Source organism: Myiozetetes cayanensis, unplaced genomic scaffold (genome assembly GCF_022539395.1).
Source record: "Myiozetetes cayanensis isolate MyiCay16 unplaced genomic scaffold, myiCay2020 scf6-25, whole genome shotgun sequence".
Classification (NCBI taxonomy): domain Eukaryota; kingdom Metazoa; phylum Chordata; class Aves; order Passeriformes; family Tyrannidae; genus Myiozetetes; species Myiozetetes cayanensis.
This window is the reverse complement of record NW_026087853.1, coordinates 60,799,350-60,826,881: the sequence shown is the minus strand read 5'-3', so window position 1 is coordinate 60,826,881 and position 27,532 is coordinate 60,799,350. Positions and strand designations below refer to the sequence as shown.

At 39.6% G+C, this 27,532-nt stretch overlaps 1 protein-coding gene across 5 annotated transcripts in view; it reads left to right on the top strand.

Moving 5' to 3' along the window:
• The window catches only part of ANO3 (anoctamin 3), a 156,183-nt gene that overhangs the window by 96,415 nt on the left and 32,236 nt on the right, over positions 1-27,532 (top strand). For 4 of the 5 annotated variants that reach the window (XM_050335197.1, XM_050335201.1, XM_050335199.1 and 1 more), the window contains exons 7-13: positions 11,185-11,229; positions 15,966-16,097; positions 17,447-17,553; positions 18,477-18,532; positions 20,911-21,032; positions 22,228-22,362; positions 26,066-26,162. In XM_050335197.1, the coding sequence (XP_050191154.1) occupies positions 11,185-11,229; positions 15,966-16,097; positions 17,447-17,553; positions 18,477-18,532; positions 20,911-21,032; positions 22,228-22,362; positions 26,066-26,162 (694 nt within the window). Of the gene's footprint in view, positions 1-40; positions 142-11,184; positions 11,230-15,965; positions 16,098-17,446; positions 17,554-18,476; positions 18,533-20,910; positions 21,033-22,227; positions 22,363-26,065; positions 26,163-27,532 lie in introns of all 5 variants that reach the window. The other variant, XM_050335198.1, reaches the window with a different exon arrangement.

The following is a 27,532-nucleotide window of genomic DNA, read 5'->3' as shown; positions in this document are numbered from 1 at the left end:
ATTATTAATGTGCTTTTTTTTTTGTTACTGCTCTTTACAGCCAGCTGTTACAAACAGTGACATCATGTTTGTGAAAGTTCACTGTCCGTGGGAGACTCTGTGCAAATACGCAGAAAGAATGAACATCAGGATGCCTTTCAGGTACTGTGGGAACTATTTTAAGAAACCTATAATTTAGTGCTTTGTATTAAAGGTTCATTACTTACTTAAGGCTAAAATGCGGTCTTTACAGCTCTGTAACCAGCCATGCTCGTTTTTGATTTAGTGATGGGATAGGAAGAGAAGGGAGGAGAGACAAATAGTCCTGTTCTTGCCTCGTTTTTGCACAGCACTCCGGGGAGCTTGTTTTCAAACTTACCTTCTAAGTCAAATGGAGCTTATGTCTTTAGGAAGCACTGTTAGTAGCTCACACTTTGTTTTGGATGCCCTTGGCAGAGCTTCAGGTATTCTTTGTCTGAGCTCAGGTAATTCTCCGTGATTTTAGGATTTTTCTGAAGTCTTCCTGTGATGGTTTGGACTTGGCTCCCTGCCAAATGCCCGAAAGTCACGACAGCAGCCCCCTTCCTCCCTCCCTTCTCCTCTTAGGGCAAAGAAAAAAAAACTATAAAAAATTAAAGAACCCAAAGTCAAGCTGTTTATATAAAATATATATATATTTACGTAAATTAAAGTTATATACAGTTAAGATGCTATATACACAGTAAAAGGGGATCCACTCCCCGAAGGGATAGGGAAAGGGGAAAAAAGGGACACCGAACAGGTATATTTAATCAAATTCAAGAACTATACTAGTAATTAACAAAACAGATCTCACCACTTCCCTTAGAAAAGCAGGATTGGCAGACACAGCCAGCACTCTCCGAACCCCCCACGTGGCAGGCCAGCGGTCGCTGCAGGCCTCAGCTTTAGATAAGCGAGACCAACGCAAGGACCTACAGTTCCCGACCCTCGTTGGAAGAGAAGAGAGTGAGGTCTCTAATCTCCAACTTATTTATACTCTGGTTTACTTAAAAATCGTATGGAATACTGGGTACTTGGCCACTTCCTTGGTTACAAACTGGTTACCAGGAAGGTCTAGATCAAAACCATCACATTCTCCACCCCTTATTCCATACTATTTTTACGTAACACCTATATTCTGCCTTCACTTATATTCTTCGTACATATACACATATGGATAAATGTATATAGTCCTTGTTCATTCTTTAGAGCATCCATCTTGTTGTAGAAGAATCAGTATCAGGATTAGCTTGGTTCAGATTCTTGGCTCTTTGGTGACAATTACAGTTGTGGTTTTAGGGCTGGTTCTCTGGTCTGGGCTGGTTTATCACTGGATACCGGCATTAGTTTGTTCAGGTCTTTCCCACCTGGTGACTGGTTTCCTGTAAAACACAACTCAAAGCACATGATTAGTCTTTCCCCAAGGTTAAATTTCCTTGAGGTACACAGTGGATCTCTCCATCCTTTCTCATTACCCACCAGGTATTTCCGGGTCCTTGAGCGAAAACAATCCCACGAATGGGTTTGTCTTCGCCCGAGGGAGGAGTAATCCAAACAGCCTTCCCTAACATACCTCTCAGATGGATCGCTGGAACTTTGTCTCCATCTACAGTGTGGAGGGATTCTGCTTGGGCAGGACCAGCTCGATTGACAGAGCCTCTAGTGTTAACTAGCCAGGTGGCCTTGGCTAAGTGCTTGTCCCAGTTCTTGAAAGTTCCCTCACCTAGTGCCTTCAGAGTTGTTTTTAACAGTCCATTACACCTTTCAATTTTCCCAGCGGCGGGTGCATGATATGGAATGTGATATACCCATTCAATACCATGCTCCCGTGCCCAAGTGGCCACCAGATTATTCTTAAAATGAGTCCCATTGTCTGACTCAATTCGTTCTGGAGTACCATGTCTCCACAGGACTTGCTTCTCGAGACCTAGAATGGTATTCCGGGCTGTTGCATGTGGTACCGAATATGTCTCTAACCATCCAGTAGTCGCTTCCACCATGGTAAGCACATAGTGTTTACCTTGGCGGGTTTGTGGCAATGTGATGTAGTCGACCTGCCATGCTTCTCCATATCTATACTTGTCCCAGCGTCCACCATACCATAGGGGCTTCAACCTTTTGGCCTGTTTAATGGCAGCACAGGTTTCACAGTCATGGATAACCTGGGAAATAGAGTCCATGGTCAAATCCACCCCTCGGTCTCGTGCCCATCTATAGGTGGCATCTCGGCCCTGATGGCCTGAAGCATCATGGGCCCATCGAGCTAGGAACATCTCACCCTTTTTCTGCCAGTCTAGGTCTACTTGTGATACTTCGACTTGTGTAGCACGGTCTGCTTGTCTGTTATGAGTGTGTTCCTCATTAGCTCGATCCTTGGGCACATGGGCATCTACATGGCGGACTCTCACATTCAGTTTTTTCACTCTGGCAGCGATGTCTTGCCACAAGTCGGCAGCCCAGATGGGTTTTCCTCTACGTCTCCAATTCATTTTCTTCCACCTGTCTAGCCATCCCCATAGGGCATTGGCTATCATCCACGAATCAGTGTAGAGGTAGAGTCTTGGCCATCCTTCTCTTTCTGCAATGTCTAAGGCCAATTGGACAGCTTTGAGTTCCGCAAACTGACTCGATTCACCTTTACCTTCAGTGGCTTCTGCCACCCGTCGGGTGGGACTCCACACAGCTGCTTTCCACTTCCGGCTCCTTCCTACAATGCGGCAAGAACCGTCAGTGAAGAGGGCATAACGTGTCTCTTCATCTGGCAACTGATTATATGGCGGAGCTTCTTCAGCTCGACTCACTGGCTCTTCTTCTTCTTCATCCGTCAGACTGAAGTTTCCACTTTCAGACCAATTGGTTATAATTTCCAAAATTCTAGGGTCATTCGAGTTTCCCATTCGGACACGTTGCGTAATCAAAGCCATCCACTTGCTCCATGTGGCATCGGTGGCATGATGCGTAGAGGGCACCTTACCCTTGAACATCTAGTTTAGCACTGGTAATCGGGGTGCCAGGAAGAGTTGTGTTTCGGTATCAATCACTTCTGAGGCTGCTTGTATACCTTCATATGTCGCTAAGATTTCTTTTTCCATAGGGGTGTAGTTGGCTTCAGAATTTCTGTAGCTTCGGCTCCAGAAACCAAGTGGTCGCCCTCGCGTCTCGCCAGGCACTTTTTGTCAGAGGCTTCAGGAGGGACCTTTATCTCCAGTTGTAGAGTAAAGTACATTCTTTACATCTGGTCCCATCTTGACTGGACCTAGAGCCACGGCATGTGCAATCTCTTGCTTGATTTGCCTAAAAGCCTGTTGTTGTTCAGGACCCCACTGGAAGTTGTTCTTTTTACGGGTCACAAAGTAAAGAGGGCTTACAATTTGGCTGTACTCTGGGATGTGCATCCTCCAGAAGCCTATGGCTCCCAGAAAAGCTTGGGTTTCTTTTTTGTTTGTCGGTGGAGCCATTGCTACGATCTTATTGATGACGTCTGTTGGAATCTGACGACGTCCATCTTGCCATTTCACCCCTAGGAATTGGATTTCTCTGGCAGGTCCCTTGACTTTATTTCTCTTGATGGCGAAACCGGCCTCGAGGAGAATCTGGATGATCTTTTGCCCTTTTTCAAAAACTTCTTCTGCTGTGTCCCCCCATACAATGATGTCATCGATGTACTGCAGGTGCTCTGGGGCCTTACCCTTCTCTAGGGTGGCCTGAATCAGCCCATGACAAATGGTTGGACTGTGCTTCCACCCCTGGGGCAGTCGATTCCAGGTGTACTGCACACCCCTCCAGGTGAAAGCAAACTGTGGCCTGCACTCTGCTGCCAAGGGAATGGAGAAAAATGCATTAGCAATATCAATAGTGGCGTACCACTTCGCTGTCTTGGACTCCAGCTCATACTGGAGCTCCAACATGTCTGGTACAGCAGCACTCAATGGCGGCGTGACTTCATTCAAGCCACGATAGTCCACTGTCAGTCTCCATTCTCCATCGGATTTACGTACAGGCCAGATAGGGCTATTGAAGGGTGAGTGTGTTCTGCTGACCACCCCTTGACTCTCTAACTTCCTGATCATCTTGTGAATGGGGATCACAGCATCTCGATTTGTCCTGTACTGTCGCCTGTGTACAGTTGCAGTGGCTATAGGCACTTGCTGATCTTTAACTTGGAGTAGTCCCACAATGGAAGGATCTTCTGAGAGGCCAGATAGGGCAGACAATTGCTTGGACTTCTCTTCAATCACCGTGGCTACACCGAAAGCCCATCGGTACCCCTTCGGGTCTTTGAAGTATCCTCTTTTTAGGTAGTCCATACCAAGAATGCAAGGGGCTTCTGGCCCCGTCACAATGGAATGCTTTTGCCATTGGTCTCCTGTCAAGCTCATATCGGCCTCTACCACTGACAACTCTTGAGACCCTCCGGTCACTCCAGAAATAGAAACAGCCTCTATACTCTTATGCTCTGATGGCATTAAAGTACACTGGGCACCAGTATCCACTAAAGCCCGGTATCTCTGAGGATCCGATGTGCCAGGCCATCGAACCCACACAGCCCAGTAAACCCTGTTATCTTCCTGGTCCCTATCCTTCTCCTGGCAGAAGGCAGGGCCCCTCTATTGGTCTTGATCGGAGTATTCATCGTCCGACTTTGACTTTGCCTTCTTGGAAGCCTTCTTGTTATTGTCAAAGCGGACCTCCATCTTTTTGTGTTTCAGAGGTTGTAGAGCATCTGCATCAATCACGTAGACAACCTTTTTGTTGTTTTCCTTTTGTTGTAACTCTCTCACTCTGGCCTCAAGTTTGGAAGTGGGTTCACCATCCCACTTCTTCATGTTTTCTCCTTTGCTTCGCAGATAGGACCACAGTTGATTACGTGACCTCCGTCTGGGGTTTCCTCTCCTTCTGCGTACTAAGAAAGGAGACCGTGAACGAGGCCGGGACCAAGATCGAGGTCGAAATCGTGGTCGAGACCATTTTATTGGTCTGTCTCTAAAGTCTCTGTAGTCTATATAGACTCTATCATCTCTATCCCTATAGTCGTCTTCATATCTGAAATATTCATAGGGCCTCTCCATTGCTTCCCTAGCATGGATAGGTCGGTGTCGGGCATCGGAGGACCTTTCCAAATTTTCTGCTATGGTCCGTATCCATGAACACATGGTGTCCACAGTCGGTTCATCCGTTTTTGGATTATATACTGATATTAAGCAATTAAGGTATGATGCAGGGGCACCTCTAATTACTTGCCTCCACATTGGCTCTGTACATGAAATCTTCTCTGGTTCTAAACAGTCATAATAATCTGAATTGCAATAAATGAGTTCCAGCATAGCTAATTCTCGTAAGTATTGGACACCTTCTTCTGCACTCGTCCACTTTTTCGGAGAACTCATTAAGTATTCTTTAAATGGATATTTTTCCCTCACAGCATGGAGGATTCGGAGCCAGAGACTGAGATTGTATGTCTCTCTTGCGATTTCTTGTTCTATTTCACGGTCTTGAGCGAGGGATCCTAGCTGCTGTGCTTCATGACCCTCTAACAAGTGGCTTCTGGCTCCATTATCCCAACATCGTACCAGCCAGGTGAGAATTTGTTCACCAGGCCGGCGGCTGTAATCCCGTCGTAGATCCCGGAGCTCTGCTGGGGTCATTGTTCGCAGTACCTCACTCGTTCGCACAACTGCTGCTCCAGAATAAGGGTCTCCCCTAGGTGGAACCATTTCCACTTCTCTTCTGACGTTTCTACGTGGAACTGCTCTCTCTCTCTCTCTGCCTCTCTCACGTGGAGGGAGAGACTGAGCATGTAGCGGGGATAGACTTCTACTCCGTTGTCTAAGCCCACGAGGTGGAGGTAGCGAGTAGTCCTTCAGACTTTGGGATGAAGGTCTCAACCGTTCTTCTGTATCTTCCGCTGGAAAGTCAGGAAGAGAATATTTGGGCGTCAGCCTTGTCTTTGGTGGTTTATTGGCTATTTGTGCTGTCGCCCCTTCTTCCTTCAGGTGCACTCCCTTTTCCTTTGGACGCGCTCCTAATTCTTTTGGGCGCGCTCCTTCTCTCGCTGTTACTTCTTCCTCTTTTGCAGCCGTCCATTCGTCCACTACTACATAATTGGATGGGATAGGTTCCATGGGGCTGGCAAGTCCCTTTGCTCCCTCTTCTTCTTCTTCTTCTTCTTCTTCTTCTCCTTCCATACGCCTTAATCGTGGAACTAGGCCTGTAGCTTCTGCAGTATCCCTTATCCATATCTTCTTCTTAGTTAGGGGGGCGATAGTAATTCTCGGGTTGGTAGTCCGGGTCTTCATCTCTGTCGTAGCCTTAACATTAGATGTCATTGTTTGAGTTCCAGTGTCCATGAGATCTACGGTCTGGACTCCAGTTTCAACAGATTTAGTAGAAGCTATGGTGACTTCAAGTTGAGTCTGAGTCCCACACTCAATTGACTTAATAGAGATGGCGCTAACTTCAGGTTGGGTCTGTGTTCCATGTTCAGTTGAATTAACGGAGACGGCGCTGACTTCAGGTTGAGTTTGTGTTCCACACTCAGTCAGCTTAACAGAGACGGCACTGCCTTCGGTCTGAGTCTGTGTTCCACATTCAGTCAGTTTAACAGAGACGGTGCTGATTTCGGGTTGAGTTTGCGTTCCACATTCAGTCAGTTTAACAGAGACGGCACTGCCTTCGGTCTGAGTCTGTGTTCCACATTCAGTCAGTTTAACAGAGACGGTGCTGATTTCGGTCTGAGTCTGTGTTCCACATTCAGTCAGTGTAACAGAGACGGCACTGCCTTCGGTCTGAGTCTGTGTTCCACATTCAGTCAGTTTAACAGAGACGGCACTGACTTCGGTCTGAGTCTGTGTTCCACATTCAGTCAGTTTAACAGAGATGGTGCTGATTTCGGGTTGAGTTTGTGTTCCACACTCAGTTGACTCAATAGAAATGGTGCTGACTTCAGGTTGAGTCTGAATCTCGACGTCTGTGGACTCAATAGGGGCATCATTTGTTTCAGGTGACATATTTTGGCTTTCTGCCTCTGTCTTAGGCTTTTGATAGTGATCTAAGGCAGCTCCATAAGCTGTCACTAGACCCCAGCATAAAGCAAGGAGCTGCGTGTTTGGGTCATCATATGAAAGACATCTTTCAACTAAACAACGTGTCATCTCGTCAGGATTAGACACATGTTCTGGCGTGAAGTCCCAAACAATGGGAGGTGCCACACGCCCTACCAGTTTGCCAAAATTTACCCATGCTCCTTGCCATCCAGAAACTGGCCTTTCCAAAACTCTTCCCAAAGTTCCAGCGAATCCTCTAGAGGTCTGACCTTTTCTACAAGATGAAAAGCAATACAACACCATTCTTCCAGTTTTAAATAATTCTTTCATCGCCTTCACGAGTACCAGGATTGTCACTAAACAATTTAAGTAAAAATTGGAGCCAATTGTAATGATAGGGATTTCCTTTAGCAGGCTTTTGATGTCAAAATTGAGGGAAGTGAAATACTCCTTCCATTCATTCCAATCAAGGAAAGTGAGATACTCTTTCCATTCATCCCAATCAAAGGAAGGGATATACTCCTCCCATTCATCTCCAGTTGGGCGTTTCCCTACAGGATAGCCCAAAACAGGCACAAATATAGCTAGTACAATGAAACAAGTAGTTAGAATAGCCATCGTTATATTATTCTTTCCCTCTGTTCTTAAACAATAGGTTTGTTTATATAAATAAGCTTCTCTTGGTAGTTTTCCCGGTAACTGTTCCAAAACAAACTAGGATAACCAAAACAATCTCCCCGTACTGGGCCACCAGAAAATCTGTGATGGTTTGGACTTGGCTCCCTGCCAAATGCCCGAAAGTCACGACAGCAGCCCCCTTCCTCCCTCCCTTCTCCTCTTAGGGCAAAGAAAAAAAAACTATAAAAAATTAAAGAACCCAAAGTCAAGCTGTTTATATAAAATATATATATATTTACGTAAATTAAAGTTATATACAGTTAAAATGCTATATACACAGTAAAAGGGGATCCACTCCCCGAAGGGATAGGGAAAGGGGAAAAAAGGGACACCGAACAGGTATATTTAATCAAATTCAAGAACTATACTAGTAATTAACAAAACAGATCTCACCACTTCCCTTAGAAAAGCAGGATTGGCAGACACAGCCAGCACTCTCCGAACCCCCCACGTGGCAGGCCAGTGGTCGCTGCAGGCCTCAGCTTTAGATAAGCGAGACCAACGCAAGGACCTACAGTTCCCGACCCTCGTTGGAAGAGAAGAGAGCGAGGTCTCTAATCTCTAACTTATTTATACTCTGGTTTACGTAAAAATCGTATGGAATACTGGGTACTTGGCCACTTCCTTGGTTACAAACTGGTTACCAGGAAGGCCTAGATCAAAACCATCACACTTCCCCAAAGGCAAGCAAAATGACAGAAAAGGCTTCCATGTCTCCAGTATAACGTGTACTATCACAATTTGAATAAACTTGAACTGCCAGCTGCTCAGTGCTTGGTGCTGTGGCAGCGTGGCTCTCTTGTATTGGTCCTTGGGAAGCATCCTTTGCTCAAAACTTGCTTCCCATACCCACTTCTGTAATGAGTTTCTGCCTCATCCCATTAAGCCTTCAGAGGCTTTTCCATAAAAAAAAAAAGTTTTCTGTAACAGTCATCTTCCATATGGTTAAGAGTATCATTATAATGCCATTTGAGCTTCTCTAATTTAAATTACACTTGTCAATATTTTAAATATGGTTTACGTATGTGTGTGCGCACACATAAATAATCTAAATTCCAACTAAAAATAATTCCTTCTTACTTTTGATACATGAAATCAGAAAATTAAGTTGGGGTTTAGCAAATCTAGTTCTAATTCTTCACAATTCTTCACAACAGATCAATAGTGCCCTTCAGAAAAAAAAAAAAAAAAAAAGGCTGACTTCTGCAATGCTACTTCATTTGCAAGGCATTCTAGGCCATGTTTGTTTGTTATATTATTAACTGACACGTAAATATATTCTCTTTATTATTTCCCTGAAGTGTCTTATCCATATTTCTTTTTCCTGGGCTTTTAGGTTCTTTTTATCCCATTCAGTTCAGTACACCAAAAGTAGATAAAAACTTTGCATTTTCACCATGTTGGGAGTTTTACTGTAGAATGAAATACATTTATTTGGTAAGAAATAAACCTCTACCTCTGTAATAGAACTGTGAGAAAAAAGTAAATTGGTCAAAACTGCTTTTCTCTTTGAAAAGGTTTAAATAGGAATTTACGTGACATTGCAATCTAAAACAGGCCAGCAGCCTGTCTGTCCCCTCCAGGAGATGAGCAGTGTTCCAGGATGCCTTATCTCTTTGCTTCTGTAAAGTTTGTGGTTTGGATGCAAAAATAACAGCATATATTGTTTTCCTGAGGTGGGCAGGGGAACCTCAAATCATACAGTTCTCACACAATTACAGTGAACTAGAGTAGCTTCTTCCCAAAAAGTTTTAGGTCGTCCTTAGATAGATTTAAAGAGGCCTGAGTGGAGAAGGGAGTTGGACTCAATGGTCTTTGTGAGGCCCTTCCTACCTGAGATATCCTATGAGTGTAAAAAGCAGATTATTTCTCTTAGCCTTTATTTGTTTTATCAGTGATTTCTGACTGCCAGTTTTAATGTATAGCTGAGAAGAAAGGGAACCTTCCCTGCAATACTTTAATGCACACTTGTTCTCTTGCACAGTTATGCAAAATTTTGCCTTTTGGTTGTGGTCACTGAAATACCCCATATATTGGTATCATATACCAATAACACATGAAGAATTATGTTCATGCTTTTTAGGTTCATTTATAGCTCAATCCAGGAACCTAAACAAAATCAACAGAATTACTATTACACAGGTTATTTCTCTCTCTTGCTGGAAAGTAAAAATATTTTTTTCTGACCCAAGGGACTACCCAGCATCCCACAACTGTTTTAGCATGACATTATGCTAAAATGTGTTGGCAGGTATGTAGCATCCATCATATATATAAAATATAAATAGTATCTTGGTGTTTCAGTTGCAAAAGAAAATTTTTCTAACATTTCAGAAGCCAGTCTGTGGTAATCACTGTTGTCTCGTAGGCAAGGCTGACTTTTGCAATGCTACTTTATTTCAAAGTATGTGTATATGGTTTCAAACAGGGTTTATGTAAGCTCCAAGGTGAGATCATGACTGAATTATAACTTTTTAAACAATTTATAGGTATTTTTGTTAAGTGTGTGGTCTCTCAGTAGAAATTAAACTGTTATGTATTTCCATAACTCAGATGAAAGTTTATTTGTGTCTACAAATATCTCATGAAACATTATTATTGTTACTATTATTATGTGTAATGAAGAAATTATTTGTATATGTAACTTAGCTGGAATCCACCTATGAGAAAGAGCTAAGGGTAACTAAAGGGAATTAAGGAAGGGTTTTGTTAAAAATGTCTGAAAATCCTTAATCTTTGCTTCATTTGCAATTCTGCCCAGTGGTGCCAAGTGTCAGGCTGCCAGCAGCCTGCACATTGATGGATAAACAATTTTCCAGTGGCCACATATTTTCCAGGCAACATATCTTTCTCACTCTTTTTAATGTTTTAATTTCAGTGCTTCTTCAAGGTAAGTAATGTACTTTATTCAACCTCAAATACTGCCCAGATGGGCAGTTGCAGATCTTGCTAAATCCTGAGGAATCTGCAAGACTGAGGCCCTTGTGTGGTTGAAATGTGACGTGAAATGATGGGAGAAGACCAGAAAAAAGCCTGAAAACCTGAAACTAGGTGTGCAAAATATTATAGTGCAACAAATACATCCTTATTTGGTTTCAGAATAACTGTTCTCAGGAGGCTTGACTGAGAATTCCTGGTCCTGTTTCTCTAAGTGTCTATGGGCAGTAAAGGGTGGAGAGAAAAGAACTGTTGAGTTATTTATTAGCTGTCATTATTGTTATCAGCCACAAATCTAAAAGGTAATTTTGACTCAGGAATGAATTTAAAACTTAAAAAAAAAAAAAAAGTGAAAGTGCATCATTTTAATGATTTACTCAATTACAGTTGCATCTTTAAAGTGATTTCTCCTTTTTGTCTATGAAAATGCGTGTTTTAGAATGTCCAGCATTCTTCTTTAATGTGTATGTCCTTTTCAACTGTCTCCTACTTGATTAATCTCAGCTGATTTTTGCTGTTCTTTCAGGAAAAAATGTTATTACACTGACTGGAGGAGCAAAACCATGGGCAGGTTGGTGGGTGATGTGTAGCTTCTAATTTTGTCAGATAGTCACCCTGGTAAAGAAAATCCATTCGCAGTTGTAAATTTATCCACGAAACTTGGAAAATCAGAATATTTTCCCGAAAACTCAAAATATGTCAGCTTAAAGTGTTAAAATATTCATCTGTAACGAGGTGCAGTACTTTGAAGCTTTGCCAGCTATCCTTTAAGGATGGAGAAATGTTAATGCTGGGGAGGGGGAAAAGAAGGCCTTATCCTGGCCTTTAAGATTTAATACTGGAGCTGTCTCTGCCGTTATCTCTGCTGAATCCAAGGCACACTTTTTTAGCATGAAGGATGCTCTTGAGTGTACGCCTCAGATTCTGGCAGTCAGCTGTTTCCTTAGACATGCAAGCATATTTTCTCTCCTGTGTGCCGTGGTGATCAGGAATAGACAACGAGGGCTGCTTGGAATTTTTATTAGAAAAAAATTTGCCAGAATAGCTTGCAAAAGTCACCTGTAGCTGCTGCTGTAGGGGGTGCTTCTGTCAGCCAGGAGAAGGGGAGAGGACAAGAGGCCATGGGGACGGGTGAAAGCAGCTTGGGGGTGCTGGGGAGGGAGAATGGGATGCCGTGAGCTGTAATCGCTCCCCACTGCTCTAATCAGACATAGCCACGTCCTGTAAATCACAATCACCAGTGGGAAAGACACATGGAAGTATTTTACATGAGGGAAATCTCCTGAAAGAGCTTCCTGTCACGGGTTTTCTCAAGGTGGATCTTGAGATGAGATAACGTCCGATTTAGGTTCTCTGTTGTCGCTTTAGATGATGAAGAGCTCTCATTATTTCTCTGGAACAGTTTAAGTGCTCTCACGATAACAGTTTGCAAGATGATCTGCAAACAAAAACAGGCAAAGCGCCGTTGAATGGTAAAGGGAGAAAACTAAACCACAAAAGCAGATAAAACATATTGAAATGAACCAATCTGTAACATAAATTTACAACTGCGTTTTTTCCTCTTCCCAGTCATTCGCATGCTTGCTCCATTTCAGCCTGCCTTGTGAAAAGTGTAAGTGGTAATGCTTTTAATGCAAAGGCAAAATCAACAAGCTTTACTTCAAAATTGTCTCATTTCATCTGTAATCCATCTGGTGAGTCCTGGATATTAAATAAATTTATTTTCTTTATTTAGAAGGATATTTTCCTTATTCAGAGATCTGAAACGTGCAACTGGAGTTGCACTGTACTTGTGAATCAAGTAATAAGCAAATTTTCATTCCAGAGTGACTTTTCGTTTGAGACAAATGCTTTTACCTATCATTTCCTTTCTGAGAATTTGGGGATGAGTATTTTTCTGAATTTTTTTTCTGACACTTTATATAATTCAGTGCACAAAGGAATAATGTGAAAACAAAAAGAAAAAAAGAAAGCTACATCTAAAAATGAAAGCTAACTCTAAAATTGCTAACATACACATTTCATCATTTTAACTTCTACAACTGTCATTGTTTCCTTGCATCTTACAGCTTTTCAAACTCAACTGCTTGTCTGTAATTTATTAAATCTCTTGTTAATATTTCTAAGTTATTAAATAGAGTTTATAAGAGCTACAGTGAAGAACTTTATTAAAATCCTTGTATATCAAAGGTAAAATTTTAAGGCTATAAAGTTTTTTTAATTTAAGAATATGAAGTAACACTTCATATACAGTGCTATATATATACATATATATATATAGTGTATGTATGTATGTATTAGTATATTGGACCCTGCTGTGACATGTACACTTCTCTGACTTTATTGACATGGTTATTGACAGATGTATATATCTATAAATGTTCTTTAAAAAGTCTGCAAAAGATTGTTAGGTGCACAGATGAAAGGAGGGAAGACAAATGTAGTGCTTACTGGTACAATTTCTTCTTTGTGGCATCTATTTCTTTATTTATTTACTTTTTAAAAAGTCCTTAACCTTGTACTTAATCCTGTGAAGTGTGATTTCTGCTCATGGGATCACACTATAGAAATAATTCTTTCATATTTATTAAGAGCAATATTTGAAAAGCCTTCAAAAAAATCTTCTCAAAGGAAAGGAATATACAAGTAAATAGTTTAGGTATCAAAAATTGTCTGAACTCTCAGATTTAAGACTAAATAGTCTAATAAATCAGTCTTGAATCTGCCGTGTTGGACATGCTGATTTCAGGCCTGTAAACTGAAATGTTGAAATCACTTATACTTCTAAGGACAGAGAACCATGGAACAAACGTAGTATCTTTTTTTTTTTTTTCATTTTTTTGGGTTTTTTTGTTGGTGATAATTGTGTCCATGTGTTGAATCTGTCAACCATTACATGCTTCCCATTACAAAACATGGAAAAGCACCATGCCCATGTAACTTGGTGTCACACACTGGTGACACTTCTGGCCCAGTCTTGAGGAGCACAAACACTGAGCAGACTACTGGGTGGTGATTTCTGTCAAAACCACCTAACAAGAGCGGTGGAGTTGCTCAATTCTGGTATCTTAATCCTATGATTTAGGCAGAAATCTGTCCTTAAATGAAGGCTCCAGGAAAATTCAGTTCTTCTTCAACAGTAAAATAGCATAAATCAGGAGAAGTGTCTTTCTTGTTGGATTATTTTTATACATGGGGATGTTTTTTTTTTCAGCTGCAACATTCTGTGCTGTCTGAAGTCACTAAATTTTGGAATGATCAACCATAGGTGATGTAATGAAAAGGCAATAACACCTTAGATAAAAAAACCTTTCTGTCTCAGAAGAGAAACTGCTAATGTAATGTGGACATAAGTATTCATTTATTCCAATGCTGTCTTTCATGTTAAAAAGAGCAGACGTGAATTTTAAATGAGTTAATTTCTTTATTTTTTTGTCTACTAGGTTTTTTTTAGATTTTTGTATGGAAGAAATGATCAAGACTTTTCACATACTCATGTTAAAAATAATTTCATGATCAAAAAGTCTGAAATGAGATGCATTGTTTTTCTCTTCTTCGTGATGCATCTGCATATTTTTCTCATTAAAGAAAAGTCTGGATTTTAACTAAAAAAATCAGCATGTGTATGACAGAAAAAAAAAGATGGAGAAAATAAAGGGAAACTGTAGTTGTAGACACTGTGTACTGAGAGAACTTCCAGTGGAACTAATAAAGATAATTAACTCATGCACTAAGGTATTATAAAGGAGGCACTTAAGGGATGCACCTGCCTGGGAACTGTGTTTTGTGTTTCAACTTCATGAACATATCATGTTCTTTGGCTCATAATGGGTAGAGTCAAACCCAAGTGGTGTCTCTCAAGTTACAGTTACATGCAGAGTGTGCACCAATACCTTGCAATATATAGTAAGAGGAAAATGTTGGAGAATTTTAAATGTAACTGTAAAATCCTGCTTCCCCATCTGGCTGAGGTTTCTGTCTGGCACTGTGTCAAATAGGGGTAGAACAATTTTGCTGATGTTGATAATGGGAGGTACATCCTCACAAGGGTCACTTTGCTGCCTGAGAGCAATTTACTGTATCATCACTTATTGCTCTTCATAATGAACATTATGAAATATTACTAACAGCATGAAACACGACTTTTTATTATGGACGTTATGAAGTGGGTAGCTGTGCTTCTGCTTAGCACAGGCAATGAAGGATTCACCTCAGAGGGAAAAAAATTGTTACTGTCACACTTTTTGGGGACATGAGGTGTATGTTTTATCTATCATGCAGACGTGTTCATTGAGTAGAGCCCAAATTCCACTGAGAAAAATACTATTTTGGGAATGCTTTTCTCAAATTTAGACTTCTTCTGAATCTCTGGTATGCTTATAGTGCCACAGTATAGCACTTGTTTAGTATGAGATCTGCTACTCAAATATCCACATTGCATTGCAGTTCAGTGTGAAAAAAGTATAGGTCAGCAAGGAGAGCAAAATTGAAGTGATAAGTAACTTGGAGCATTTGCTTGAAAATTTAATACACTTCACTGTATTTACCCCAAATAAACAATGCCTTGAGACACTATTTAGGCAAGTTGCCAGTAGAAAAAAACCCACAAAACATTTATGTTGCCAGTATGTAATCTAACTGAGGATACAATTGATGTTCTGTTTGTGCTTTGTAGTGTTAATTTTTAGGAATCTGGAGGAAGCCATATCTAGGTTATTTTTTTTTTTTTCCTTAATACTGTATAACCCTTTCAGTGTAACATTATTTGATAATGTTTCACAAGGTAATATCAGTTCTTAGATGTTTAGGAAAATGTTGCAGGGAAAAGCTTTGCTGCAGTCAGAAAACCATCATCTGATCCTTAGCACTCTCTTATTTACTCATATTTACTCATATTTACTTTTACATTCATGAATTTTACTGTGCCAGTCAAGAGAGGGGGGAGGAGTTCCACTTGAGAGAGTGATTAGATATGTTCTGGAGTAAAGCATAAGCATCCACTGTTGTGTCAGGTGAACTACTTTGGAAAATCATTTTTTTCCCAATTTTTTCAATACTGCAGTCCTGTCTCAAACCACAACCCACCAATTTTAGGGTGAGTTGTGCTCAAGTAAAGTGTTGCAAGATGGATTGCAAATAAATATTTTGCATTTCGCTTTTTAACTCCTTATTCTCTTTTAGTTGCTTAATGTGGAGAAATTTCCCGATTTCATTTCATTTCTGGCGTGACATCACTAAACACGCAGTGCTGGGGATGGAAACACCAGGCAGGGGAGAGTGTGTCAATCTGATTTCTCTCTGTCTCAGCTTGCAGAGGAACATGAGGGAGCTGAAAAGTTGGTTGCCCAGGAATCCCATGAAGCTGGATAAGGAGGCCCTGCCTGACCTGGAGGAGACAGATTGCTACACGGCCCCCTTCAGCCGTGCCCGCATCCACCAGTGAGTGCTGGAGCTGGGGAGGCAGCACCAGGGACCACAGGGATTTTCTGTTTTCTCATTTCTGCTAGGCAGCTGTCACAGATGGTTGCTGGCAAATGCCCAAGTAGCATATTTGGTGTTTTTATGCATTTTCTCTTAAAGCCAAAAAGCTCCTCGGTGTTACCTGTTACTGGGTAGTCACTTGGTAGCACAGGCAGAAATTTGGCTGAAAAATTAACGCTGCCTCTTTGGTTTTTTTTCTTTCCGTTGCATTACAAAATGCAAATACTTGCTCAAGTTGGCTTTGCTTAATTGCATATTTAACTCAGGCAAAACCTGATACAGCTGTTGACATTGGGAACACCTGGAGGCAAGCTAAAACCAGGGATGAGGTTTTTTTTCTGTCTTATCAGATCTGCATTTAAAAAGGGCTCTTGCCTCTGAAAATACAAATATATATACACCAAATATAAACTGTGTGTGGTCAAATCAGCGTGTTGACAGTGATGTAGTTTTAAGCGTGCCATAAATCTTTCCAGTACCCAAAAAGTTAGATTTTAAAATTCTGACTGTTCCTTGGTTTTTAAATTACTTTGTGATAATTTTTTTAGGAGAGAAAATTTAATTTAAAGTAGAAATATGAATTAGGCTAAACAGTATTTCTTCTGCTCAGTGAAGAAGCTGTGTTCTAGTGGACTGACTTTACTCCTGAAAGAGTAATTGCGTGATAGTCTCTCTTTTTATTTTTCTTCAGTAATTGCCTGTATTGCAATGGGTCAAGCCCCTGGTTTTGGTGGTTTTTTTTCTCAACCAGCTCAGCTGATGTAATCAACTTTAATAGTATCACTTTTGGCACAGCTGAGCAGGCGAAAGCTCCTGCCTGTCGGATTTCTGGCGTCCAGAATGGAGCCATCTGTGCAAGGATGCTTTATTTGGCTCCATCCTAGGATGCTCTTAAGGGCAAATGGTTCTGGAGATGCTACTCAAGTTTCCAGTGCATGGAGATTTTTTTTTTTTTTTTTTAATTTGTAGTTTTGGTGGTTCCACGCCACAGGCATCTGTCACCTCATAAGTAATTTGAATTTAAGGCCACCACTGCTACTGAAGATCTTTATTTTACTAACTATATCCAGAACAGAAATTACCTAGATAGTAAGATATTTTAGAGTTTAGTTTTAGTTGTGCTGTTTTCCCAAAAATTATCTGTGATGAGGATAACTTTATTGGACCTGCTCTAGGGATGTAAAATCTTGTTCAGTAACCAAGGGAAGTAAAGATCCAAATCATTGTAAGAAGGAAACACTTGAGCAGCTATGTTTCAACACATGTGCATTGTTTTGAATATTAAAAACCATTAATTATTTTAATAGTTTTACGATAAACAACAAGGATAGCTTCTTCAGCAATTCCACGAGAAGTAGAATCGTGCATCACGTGCTACAGAGAACTAAGTATGAAGATGGAAAATCCAAAATGGGTGAGAATGCTGTATTTTTTTTCCTAACTTGAAGCTATAAAATTTTTTTATCTTTACTCACCTGAAAAAAATTGAGTAAACTAATTTTTTCTTTCCTTGAAATCTTTTCCTTCACTCAGGATCAGAGTTGAAGCAATGTCCCATCCATATGTTCCTGAATAACTCAGTGAAAATTGGGAGTATTTTTCTCTTAATTACCCATTTTTTAAAATAAAATGGAGAGATTATTATAATTTTACATGGTCGAGAGCCACAATAAAGGTAACCTATACCTCAGAAAACTGGCAGGGTTTTCAAGGACTGAGCCCAATATTTCTGCTGCTGTCCAGCAGTTCCAGTCCAGCAGAATCAATGTGAGCTACTCTTGACTTGTCTGAGGTCTCTGTGCAGCTCAGAGGCAGATGATCTGCAGACTAAATTCGGTCTATATCAACACTCCTAATACAGTATTAGTTTCTAGAAGGTCTTCCTGGTAATTTTCATTTGAAATTACTTTGTTAGTCTTACTTTAATCTTGACTTTTAAAATTTTCCTTGTATTGTGTAGTATAATAACATCCTAGAGCATTTTCTTGCTGAAGTAGGATATTAATTCCTATCTGATTTTTGAGAACTGGACAATGCCTGTGGAGTTCTTAGTGAGAGTATCAGTTGTTCAAAATTGTTCCAGTTACTTGCATTGAATTATTTTTGCTTTTTGTTTGATGATGCATGCATGATTTCCTGGTTTCTCTGCAGGAATTAAATTAAGAATTAAATATGTAGGCATATTAAAACCTTACATTTATGAATTTATTTATTTAGCAGCATCCTGATCATCCGATATGAATTTGCATTCTCAATATGTGACTTGAACATTCACACTACTTGAAAAATGGGTGTAAAACATTTATATCAGAACTTACACTTTTTCTTTTTTTTAAGGTATTAATAGGTTACTAAATAACGGAACATATGAAGCAGCATTTCCACCACACGAGGTAACCTGGTTAATTTGATTTTTATTTTTACATTTAGATTAAAGCTTGCACTAGTGGTTTGGGATCCTGCTTTAAATTTGTTTCTCTTACTTTAATGTTGACTCCTAAAATTTTCCTTTCATCATGTGTTATAAAATCCTGGAACATCTAGCTGAACTAGGATATTATAACTCCTATCTGATTTTTATGAACTGGACAATGCCTGTGGAATTCTTAGTGAGAGTATCAGTTGTTCCAAATTATTCCAGTTACTTGTATTAGATTATTTTTTGCTTACCACCTACAAAACGTTTTGTTTTTTCTAATAGCTTGGGCATTTGATCACAGTTAGGGAGGCCACTTAATTATTTCCCATTTAGTCTTTCCTGAACGGCTGTGGATAATTTCTGCTTGACAATATCTTTTTCAGTAGCTTAAAGTCTACTGAACACTGTAAACCCATGAAGTAAAAAAAAACAAAAACAAAACCAAAAACAATTTGTGTATGACTAAAGAGAGTTTTCAGACAATCTTTTGATGTTGAAAAGGAAGCCACACATCTTCAGTCACCTGAGATGCTCTTGGGAGCAGGGTAATCGCAGCCCTGAACTCCCGTGGTGGTGTGGGCTGAATGCCGTGACTTGGTCTCACGTTTTGAAGGACTGGGTGTTGCAAATGGCTGAGAGTTATTTTTCAGTATGCCGTTAATAATTAAATACGAGGAATACAGAGGAGGAGTATTTCAGATAAATAATTTAACAGCATTGTTAACGCTTCAGCTGTGTGTTACTGACTTCAGGGAAAAGCTGGCTGTACTACCAGAAAAGCCTGTGAAGATTTCTCTGGCCTCAAAGCTATGCTGTCATATCTGTTTTATATGTTCCTTTTTTTTTTTTACCATAAACTACCGTTTCCACATTTCAGTTAAGGTTAATGAAGTCATATTTTTAGGCTACTTTTATCTTAATTGCTGCCTGACTCAATGCTAAGGACTAGTGGTTGAACACTCAATTTTATTTTTAATTTTTTTTTTTCTTTGCTACATGAGCAAATAAGAGTGAAAATTCAATCCCAGTGTGGGAATGCTGAGACTTGAACTCTATTATGGATAAACAGTGCAGAAAGAAGCAAGGAAAAAGATATTTTAAAGCATGCAACACTGGGTAATGCATTGCAGCCATTCAGCCAGCTGACAGTGAGAATAAGCTGATGCTCTGTTCCTGGGTGTTCCTTGATGTTGCAAAGGTCACACTCAGAGCTGACATCTTTGGTGTGCTGTTTGGCTGGCTGTCAGCAGAAAGGAGCAGTCTTGCATCCTGCTATGTTTAGCTTTGTTTTTGGCTTGTTCTTAAACCAGGGGATCTGATCAGCAGATTGCAACAAGTAAATGGTGTTCTTTGAGTTGTGGGGAGTGCTCAAGAATTCAAATATGTGATAAAATTCTAAATAGCTAAATTACATGGATCTACCAGGGTCAAGAATCTGTCTGATCACTAACTCTAAACTACTGCTCTGGGAAGCTTCCTCACAGCAAATGACTTGGCTCACTAGCAGTTAATTGGTCAAATATTTTCTTTACCATAGCCAAGTGGTGGGGGTTTTTTTGGGGAAAAAAGTTCAACTAAGGGATATATCCTTCTTCAAAATTGGAGCAAAATTATCAATACAAGAGATTCTACTCAGCATTGTTCTAGCAAATCTGTGTGTTACCTTTTGGCTGCCAGACATGAGGCTATTGTTTTAGTCTATCAAGTGATCTGTAAATGCCTGACATGGCCTGGGAAGGACTCGACTCCATTTGGGTCAGACTGACTCTGTGTTTTGCTTTTAATGCCTCAGGAGTCCAATGTAGCTTAGAAATATTGCCAATCCTGTTGCTTCCATCATCTGAGAAAATATGTACCACAAAAAGACTAAATTTTTTATATACTTTCAAACAGTAGTGAGTTAAAGTCATAGAGAATGTCTAGGAGAGAAGAACCGAGCTGACATACCAAAAATTTCTAAAATTCTGTAGGAGGGACAAAAAAAAAGACACCACAAACATCTCTTGAAAAATTTTGAAAAATTGAAATAGGTGAAAGCATACAGATAGGCACATATAAGTGATATAGAAGCAATGTACTGGAAGTCATATAAAGAGTTGAGTACTTCTTTACAGTCTTGTATTAATATGTTTCTGTCATTAATTATTAGAGAAACTGACCCTTTCAGAAGCATATGTAACCCTGTCTCTTCTGTTAGCTCCAGATGACAAGTCCCAAAAATGTCCAGAATAAGAGACCTATTTATTAAAGAGTGTTTCTATTAAAATGATATTCAAAAATACCTAAGAAACTTATATATTTTTCCACAGTGCCTTGTAATGTACTTGTATTTCTTTGTGGTTTTTTTTTCAGGGAAGCCACAAAAGCAGACATCCCATCAAAACACACGGGGCACAGAACCACAGACACCTCTTATACGAACGCTGGGCACGGTGGGGAATGTGGTACAAATACCAGCCTCTTGATTTAATCAGGTATTAGTACTCTGAAAAGTTTCTGTGGTACAAACAGCCTGGCAACAGTGTGCTAACTCTACTCCTGAATTCCTGGTGCTTTCCTATAACATTTAGCTGGTATTGGATAAGACTGGGGTTCCCTAAGTTGCTTCTTTTGGGTGGTCTTTTGGGTAGGGCTAATTAATTTCAAATGAATCTGCATAAAAGGCCTGTGGTTCCAACTGCTCCAGAGTCTGCAGCGTGAAGCTTAAAATACAAACCCAGGATGTGGTGTGCTGATCAGAGACACTTGCCCCTCGTGAGAGCACCTCTGAGAGCAGGCTGTAATTCACGTGGACAGTCAGAGTTACTGCATGCAGTGAACTTAAAACGCCACTCAACTGTAACCTTTCCCTCTGGGTTTAAGTGAACTTCTGGTCACGTGTCTTAGAATGAATGTAATAGGTTACCAAATGTAAAGTAGAGAAATATGTATATGTAATTGGAGTTTAATAATGTTGATACTTGAATTTCATGCTTTCCTCCTCTGACACTGAATACCAGTAATTCATTTTCTTTGCTGTCAGTTTTTGTTCCTGATCTGACAGTCATAACCAATCATCTGTGGAGCTAAGCATGTGCCATGGGACAATTCTGTGCTGTATCATCCTTGATTGACTTTCTGATCACTGCTACTTCATCTGTTCTAGCAACTGATACCCAAGTTTTGAAGAATTAAGGCTCAGTCTTCAGCTTGTGTTTTCAGACCATTGTTTTCAATAATAAGAGTTTGAAATATGTCATATTACATGATTATCTATAAATGCTTTTTATAATGGAATACTTAGATCATATCAACTTACTTTGTTCCTTTCCAGAACTTTTTGTGTCTGTGTACATCTCTCTCTCCCTCCCCCCCTACTATTAATTAAAAGCTAACTAAACTAATAATATTGATACTAGTACATCTACTTAGCCATTGCAAAGACATGAAAATTACAGAGGCACTTCAGTTATATCCTTGTATGTTCTCATAAGTCTGAAATTGATGTCACCAGAACGTTATTATTGCCTGAAAAAAACCCCACCTTTTGGTAAACTGACAATTTTGCCATAAACCTGTAATGGTAGTTAGTTCCTTTTTAGAATTATTCTGCTACTGTGATAATAGAGATAGATAGGAGTCACCATAAGTTTTAACTTTAAACAACACTTGTGTTTCCTTCTCATGTAGGCGATATTTTGGTGAAAAAATTGGGCTGTATTTTGCCTGGCTGGGATGGTATACTGGAATGCTTATTCCTGCTGCCCTGGTTGGGCTCTTTGTTTTCCTCTATGGATTATTTACAATGGATTCCAGCCAAGTAAGGTAAGATCCTACGTAATAACGTGTAATAGCCCGTTGAAAAATAGGAACAGTCTGGCACAACTGAGATTGTTATACTTTTAGATTTAGAAGCTGTGATGAGCGTGCTTAAGTTACGTCCCGACCTATTTTTAGGAACTGTTTCAGAGAATGCACCCTGGTTACAAAGTTTTCTATTAGATGCTATCAGACTCATCAGAATCAGTCCTCTTACAATTGCAGCTGTTCCTCCAAGCAGTTTGGAAGCTTAGGCTGTAAGTACACTTGAAGTCAGATTTCATAGAAAGTGTTGTCTTGAGCTTTGAGCAAGACCACATAAAGTTTTCTTTATGGAATTTTCTTTAACTACTGATTTCACTTTCACAGTGAGTTATTGTTGTGATTTGCTTTGGGTCAATTTGCTTTTACACCCTCCACAGAATTATTATAAACTGAGAGAAGGTTTATGCAGATAAAAGGGACTGGATTTGGGGAAAATAATATTAACATTTATTACTAACAATTCTAGAGTGTTGTAATGCATTCCTCTTTTTAGTCTTGCTTTTTACAGCAAACTCAGGAGAAACTGTGCAAATCCACACTGTATTAAATACAGTTAAGTGCAATAAATGTATCAGACAGGAAACTATGCTATCTTTAAGCTATTGTTCTCTGTATTAGGATTGTTTTTTCACCATAAATATCCACAAAATACAGTGGATATAAAGTCAAGGATCAGCCTGTTCTTAGAGCACAGGGACTAGAGCTATTGAACTGAAAATCTTGTGTTTGTTACATGTACAGTTGCTCAGTTTCAATGAGGGGAACAAGGGGCCATAATCTACTATTATCAAGGTATAGCTTAGTATTTCAGGCACTTCTCGGGAAGACAAAGGCGTGGCATTGACAACTCCTCCTTGTGTACTTAGGCAATTCGAAAGGCCACTGATAACAGATGCTACTCCTTGCCATATTTGTTAACTTGACCTGGGAGGTGTTAGTGAGGATTAGACAGAAACCTCCTACCTAGAGCAGACAGAAGACATGCATTAGCAGGCAGACAGACTGCACACTTCTTACTCTTGCCAGAGTCTGGGAGTGTGAGATTATTTGTCTGGTGCTTCTGCATTCATTTAAAGAAAACTTCTGGATAAGCAAGGGTAAGAGTTTTAAAATCTATCACTCGATTTTAATCACTGCAGCTACTGCAGTGTGCAAGGGCAGTGTTAGCAGCGACCAGGAAGAAACAGAGTTGGGTGCATTATTCTGAAAAATCTAGACACAGGAAACCCAGTGGCAATTAAGAATTTAACAGCAGTGCTAGGGCATTATGGCAATGTCAGAACTGGCACGTTGCCCCAGGTTCAGTATTATTTGGTGAACACTGTTTCATGGGAAACAGGCTTATTAGCCCAGTTATGTGGAATCTGTCTACATTAGGAAGGGGTGATTTCAGGTATGATAAATTCTGTCAAAAAGTCCAATTTATCTGCCTTGTGTGACACAAAATCTGACCTTAGCGACTGATCAAATCAGTTTTGCAGAAGGATGATTTCCTCAGTGATGTGCCTTCACCTCTCAGGTTCAGGGAGCTGCCATCAACCCCCTTCTAGTGGCCTCAGGCAGGAAGCAATCGTTTCTTCTTTTTCCAAACATCCAGCACAATTTCAGCGGAGAAGGAATAAGCAAATAAACAAGAATATATTGCCGTAGAACTGAACACTGCTTGCCGTGCCAGCCATAGGTTTTGTGCAGCAGTAATTCAAGGATGATGCAGAATGTTGTCACACCTGAGATCTGGTTTGTTTGGGCAGCGTTACTGAAATGTTCTTTGTCTTGCATGAGTTTCAAATCAAGCTCAGCAACGCTGTGGTTGCCATAAACCAGCACTAAAGTCCTCAAATGCAAAGTGGTAGTCAAATGGAAGGGCTTAAATAGCCCGATAGCACTCCCTCCATTTGGGTTCTCTCAACAGATGATGTGCCATATCTACCACCTGTCTTTATTCCCAGTTGCATGTCAAGTCGATTAGTCCACACAAAAATAAATCTGGTGGTTTTAAAGAGTTTGGTTTGGATGTGTTCACAGATGTTAATTTTCACTGTTGTAAATTGTCCCTTTTTTGTCAGTCAGACAGAAATGCCAGACATGAGCACAGGGTAGCTTGAGCTGTCTTTGCACCATGTGCTGTAGTCAGATCTCAAATACACAGGCAAGAACACTACAAAACAGCTTATTTTGATCTCTTAAACTGAAGATTTGGGTTGCAATTGAGTAACAATTAACATAGCACCCGTCACAAACACTTGTGTAACAAATGTTATTGCCTTTGCAGAGTAGTATGAGAGCACATGACCTATCAGTGTCAGTATAATTTTGTGAAACTTCATGTGTTATTAAAAACATATCAGCACTTTAACTCAAGATGAATAATACAGAAAATGTAACTTTTATCATCTGAATTTAAATTCAAAGTACAGTACATTTTGACCTCTTATTTGACAATAGTTTGCATTATTGCTGAACCATTGTAGCATGTGATTAAAGTGTGATTTTTCTGTGCTTAATAATTTGATTTAAAATGTAAGCAAGAAAATTCACTGATGTGACACACACACTAAAATTTCTGTCACTCTGCAACTCTGAAATGCTCATTCTGGCTTAAGAGCTATCCAGAATGATTTCTTTGTCAGATTCACATTATTTTTAGGGTTTCAGTGAATTAGTGATTGTGATGTTATGTGAAATATGACCAAAGATTAAGATAGATATTTAATCCTTTCATTATATTTACTGTTATGTCAGTATTTAATAGAACCACTCATTTGAAAATAATCATAATCTCCCAAACAGTGTTAAAAGTGTAAATTCAGCTTTTAGAAGAAGGAGAGTGTAAGTGCAATGTTTATTAAAACAAATTAGTAGGGATTTCCTGGCATTCATTTTATACTGCTGCTTCCGTGGTGTGTCATAGGATCATTTCAGGCATGGTCATCATTGCTGAGGGATAGGGAAAGGCAATAGCTGAGGTTCTCTGGGAAGCTTACTCACTGCAGTTTAAAATTTCCTTTGAAATTCATTTTTGCACTTCTGTTAGTTCTGCTTTGCCTTTGTCAAGACAATTAGTTATGGACTGTGCTTTGAATATGAATGGTCCCAGTGAAGACAGTGGATTCCTCTTCCTAAATCTTAGGATTCTGAAGCATCAGAATGTGGCTGGAAGATAGTGATCCCCAAAATAGGGTATTAAAGTAGTGGGGTTTTTTTTATTATTAGTCCTATGCATAAGTTCTTCTGTAGAAAATAAAAATGCAAAGACTTGAAATAATACTTCCAGAAATCCCTGTCAGTCAGTTTTTATGTGACCTAAGTGTGTTTAATATCTTCTACATCACTTAGTAAAATAGGCAGCAAATGGCTTGGAAGGCAGTGAGCAATATTTTTGTTCTTCTGTTTGTGATATTTGGGAGAGAATTCACTGGTGGGAAAAGTGTAACATGATGTCCAAAAATATTGCATAGCACCCTAAGGGCCCATAGTTTTCAAGTTTCTGATTTGGGATTAGGCTTTTCAAGGCAAACATTCACTTTTGATTTATTTTGTTGGTCCAGTTTTGTGGTGTAGGCACTGCCAGCAAACAGGGAGCACAAATGGCGTAACCTCAGAAAATTTTGAGAATGCTGGGAGTCTTTTTATATAATCTTTATTTTCCTGTCTCACATTAAAGCAAAGAGATCTGCGAGGCAAATGAAACCATCATGTGCCCTATGTGTGAGCGCAACTGCACGCTACAAAAACTCAATGAGAGCTGCATTTACGCCAAGGTAATTATTATATTATTATATTATTGCTATCCAGCTAATTTTTATCTAAAGACCCCCTTTCATTGTGTGGTGGCTGCCCTTGTTTCAGCAAAGCTTCCTGAAAAGTGTGTTGTTTCTCTACGGAGAGCTTTTTTCAGCCTTTCTAATTCATCTTTCTAATAAGGAAATGATCTGAAACGATCAAAGATTGTTCTAAAATTCCGCGAGCATTTCCTTATTAATAAATCATTTTTTTCATCCACTTAAATCCCCCGTAATAAAACTTTTTTGTGTGTGGTTTCTGCTGCTGTCCCCTGTGGGTAACTTCTTTCCCTTGCTTACTTTTGTAATTGAATTTTTGCTTCTCCTAAAGGAATTCTCTAGCATAATGTGCCTGTGATGTTCTTTGCTCTGTTGAACTCATGCAAAGATTTCACATAATCAAATATTTTGCTAGCAAGAAGCTGTTCTCCAAACTTAAATAATCTCCAGGACTGTATTTATAAAAGGTGGTGGTCTCTGCTCCATGGCATTACAACAAAACTGCAGCAGTGTGAAAGGGAAATGACTTTTGTGTTAGATTTCAAAATTTCTTATAGGTAGGACCAATGTTGAGTAAAACTGAACAAATCTATCTGTAAAGGTATTTTTAAAAATTACTAATGTTTAGAACTTCCAAATTTAATTTTCTAGTCACTGAAATATCACTGAAGATGTTGTACTTAAGGCAAGAGTTTTTAAATACTACTGTAACTATATAACAGAAAATGGCTCCATGAGGGTTTTTTGCAACTTTTATTTTACTAATTTTTTTTTTTATGTGTACTAGAAGTAAAAACTTTCTTAATTGAAATAGCATTGTTCAAGCTATACAACCCATCCCAGAAATCCCTTTTTTTAGAAGATGGTAAGTACCTCTTCAGCAGTCCACTGCAGTTTAACAGGAAGTTAATTCACTTTAGATCCTGTTATGTTACCATCTCCAGTTAATAAGAAGCAGCTTTTTGTGTTATTTATACTGACATCATCTGCTTAAATCATGTACATTTCACATTTAATGTCACATTGTGAATAATTCATTGCCATGGAAAAAAATGTGGCAGTCCATCCATGCTTCATTTGTTTTCAAATCAATCCTTTTGAAGAAAAATTCAGATGACAACCAGGGAAGACAAGCAGTTACCACTTGTATTCCACAGTCACAGGCACTCTTTTCTCATGTCTGCAATTATAGAAATTGATGTAAGCTCCCAGCTTTTCCTGCCAATGCTCTTGCTCTGAAAACCCAATCAACCTTGGATTAGAACACAGCAAACAAACAAAAATTGTCTCTTTTCAGGATTTGTGTGTTCTGAACCTCCCCCAAGCGTGGGAGAGAGAGAGAAGTCTCT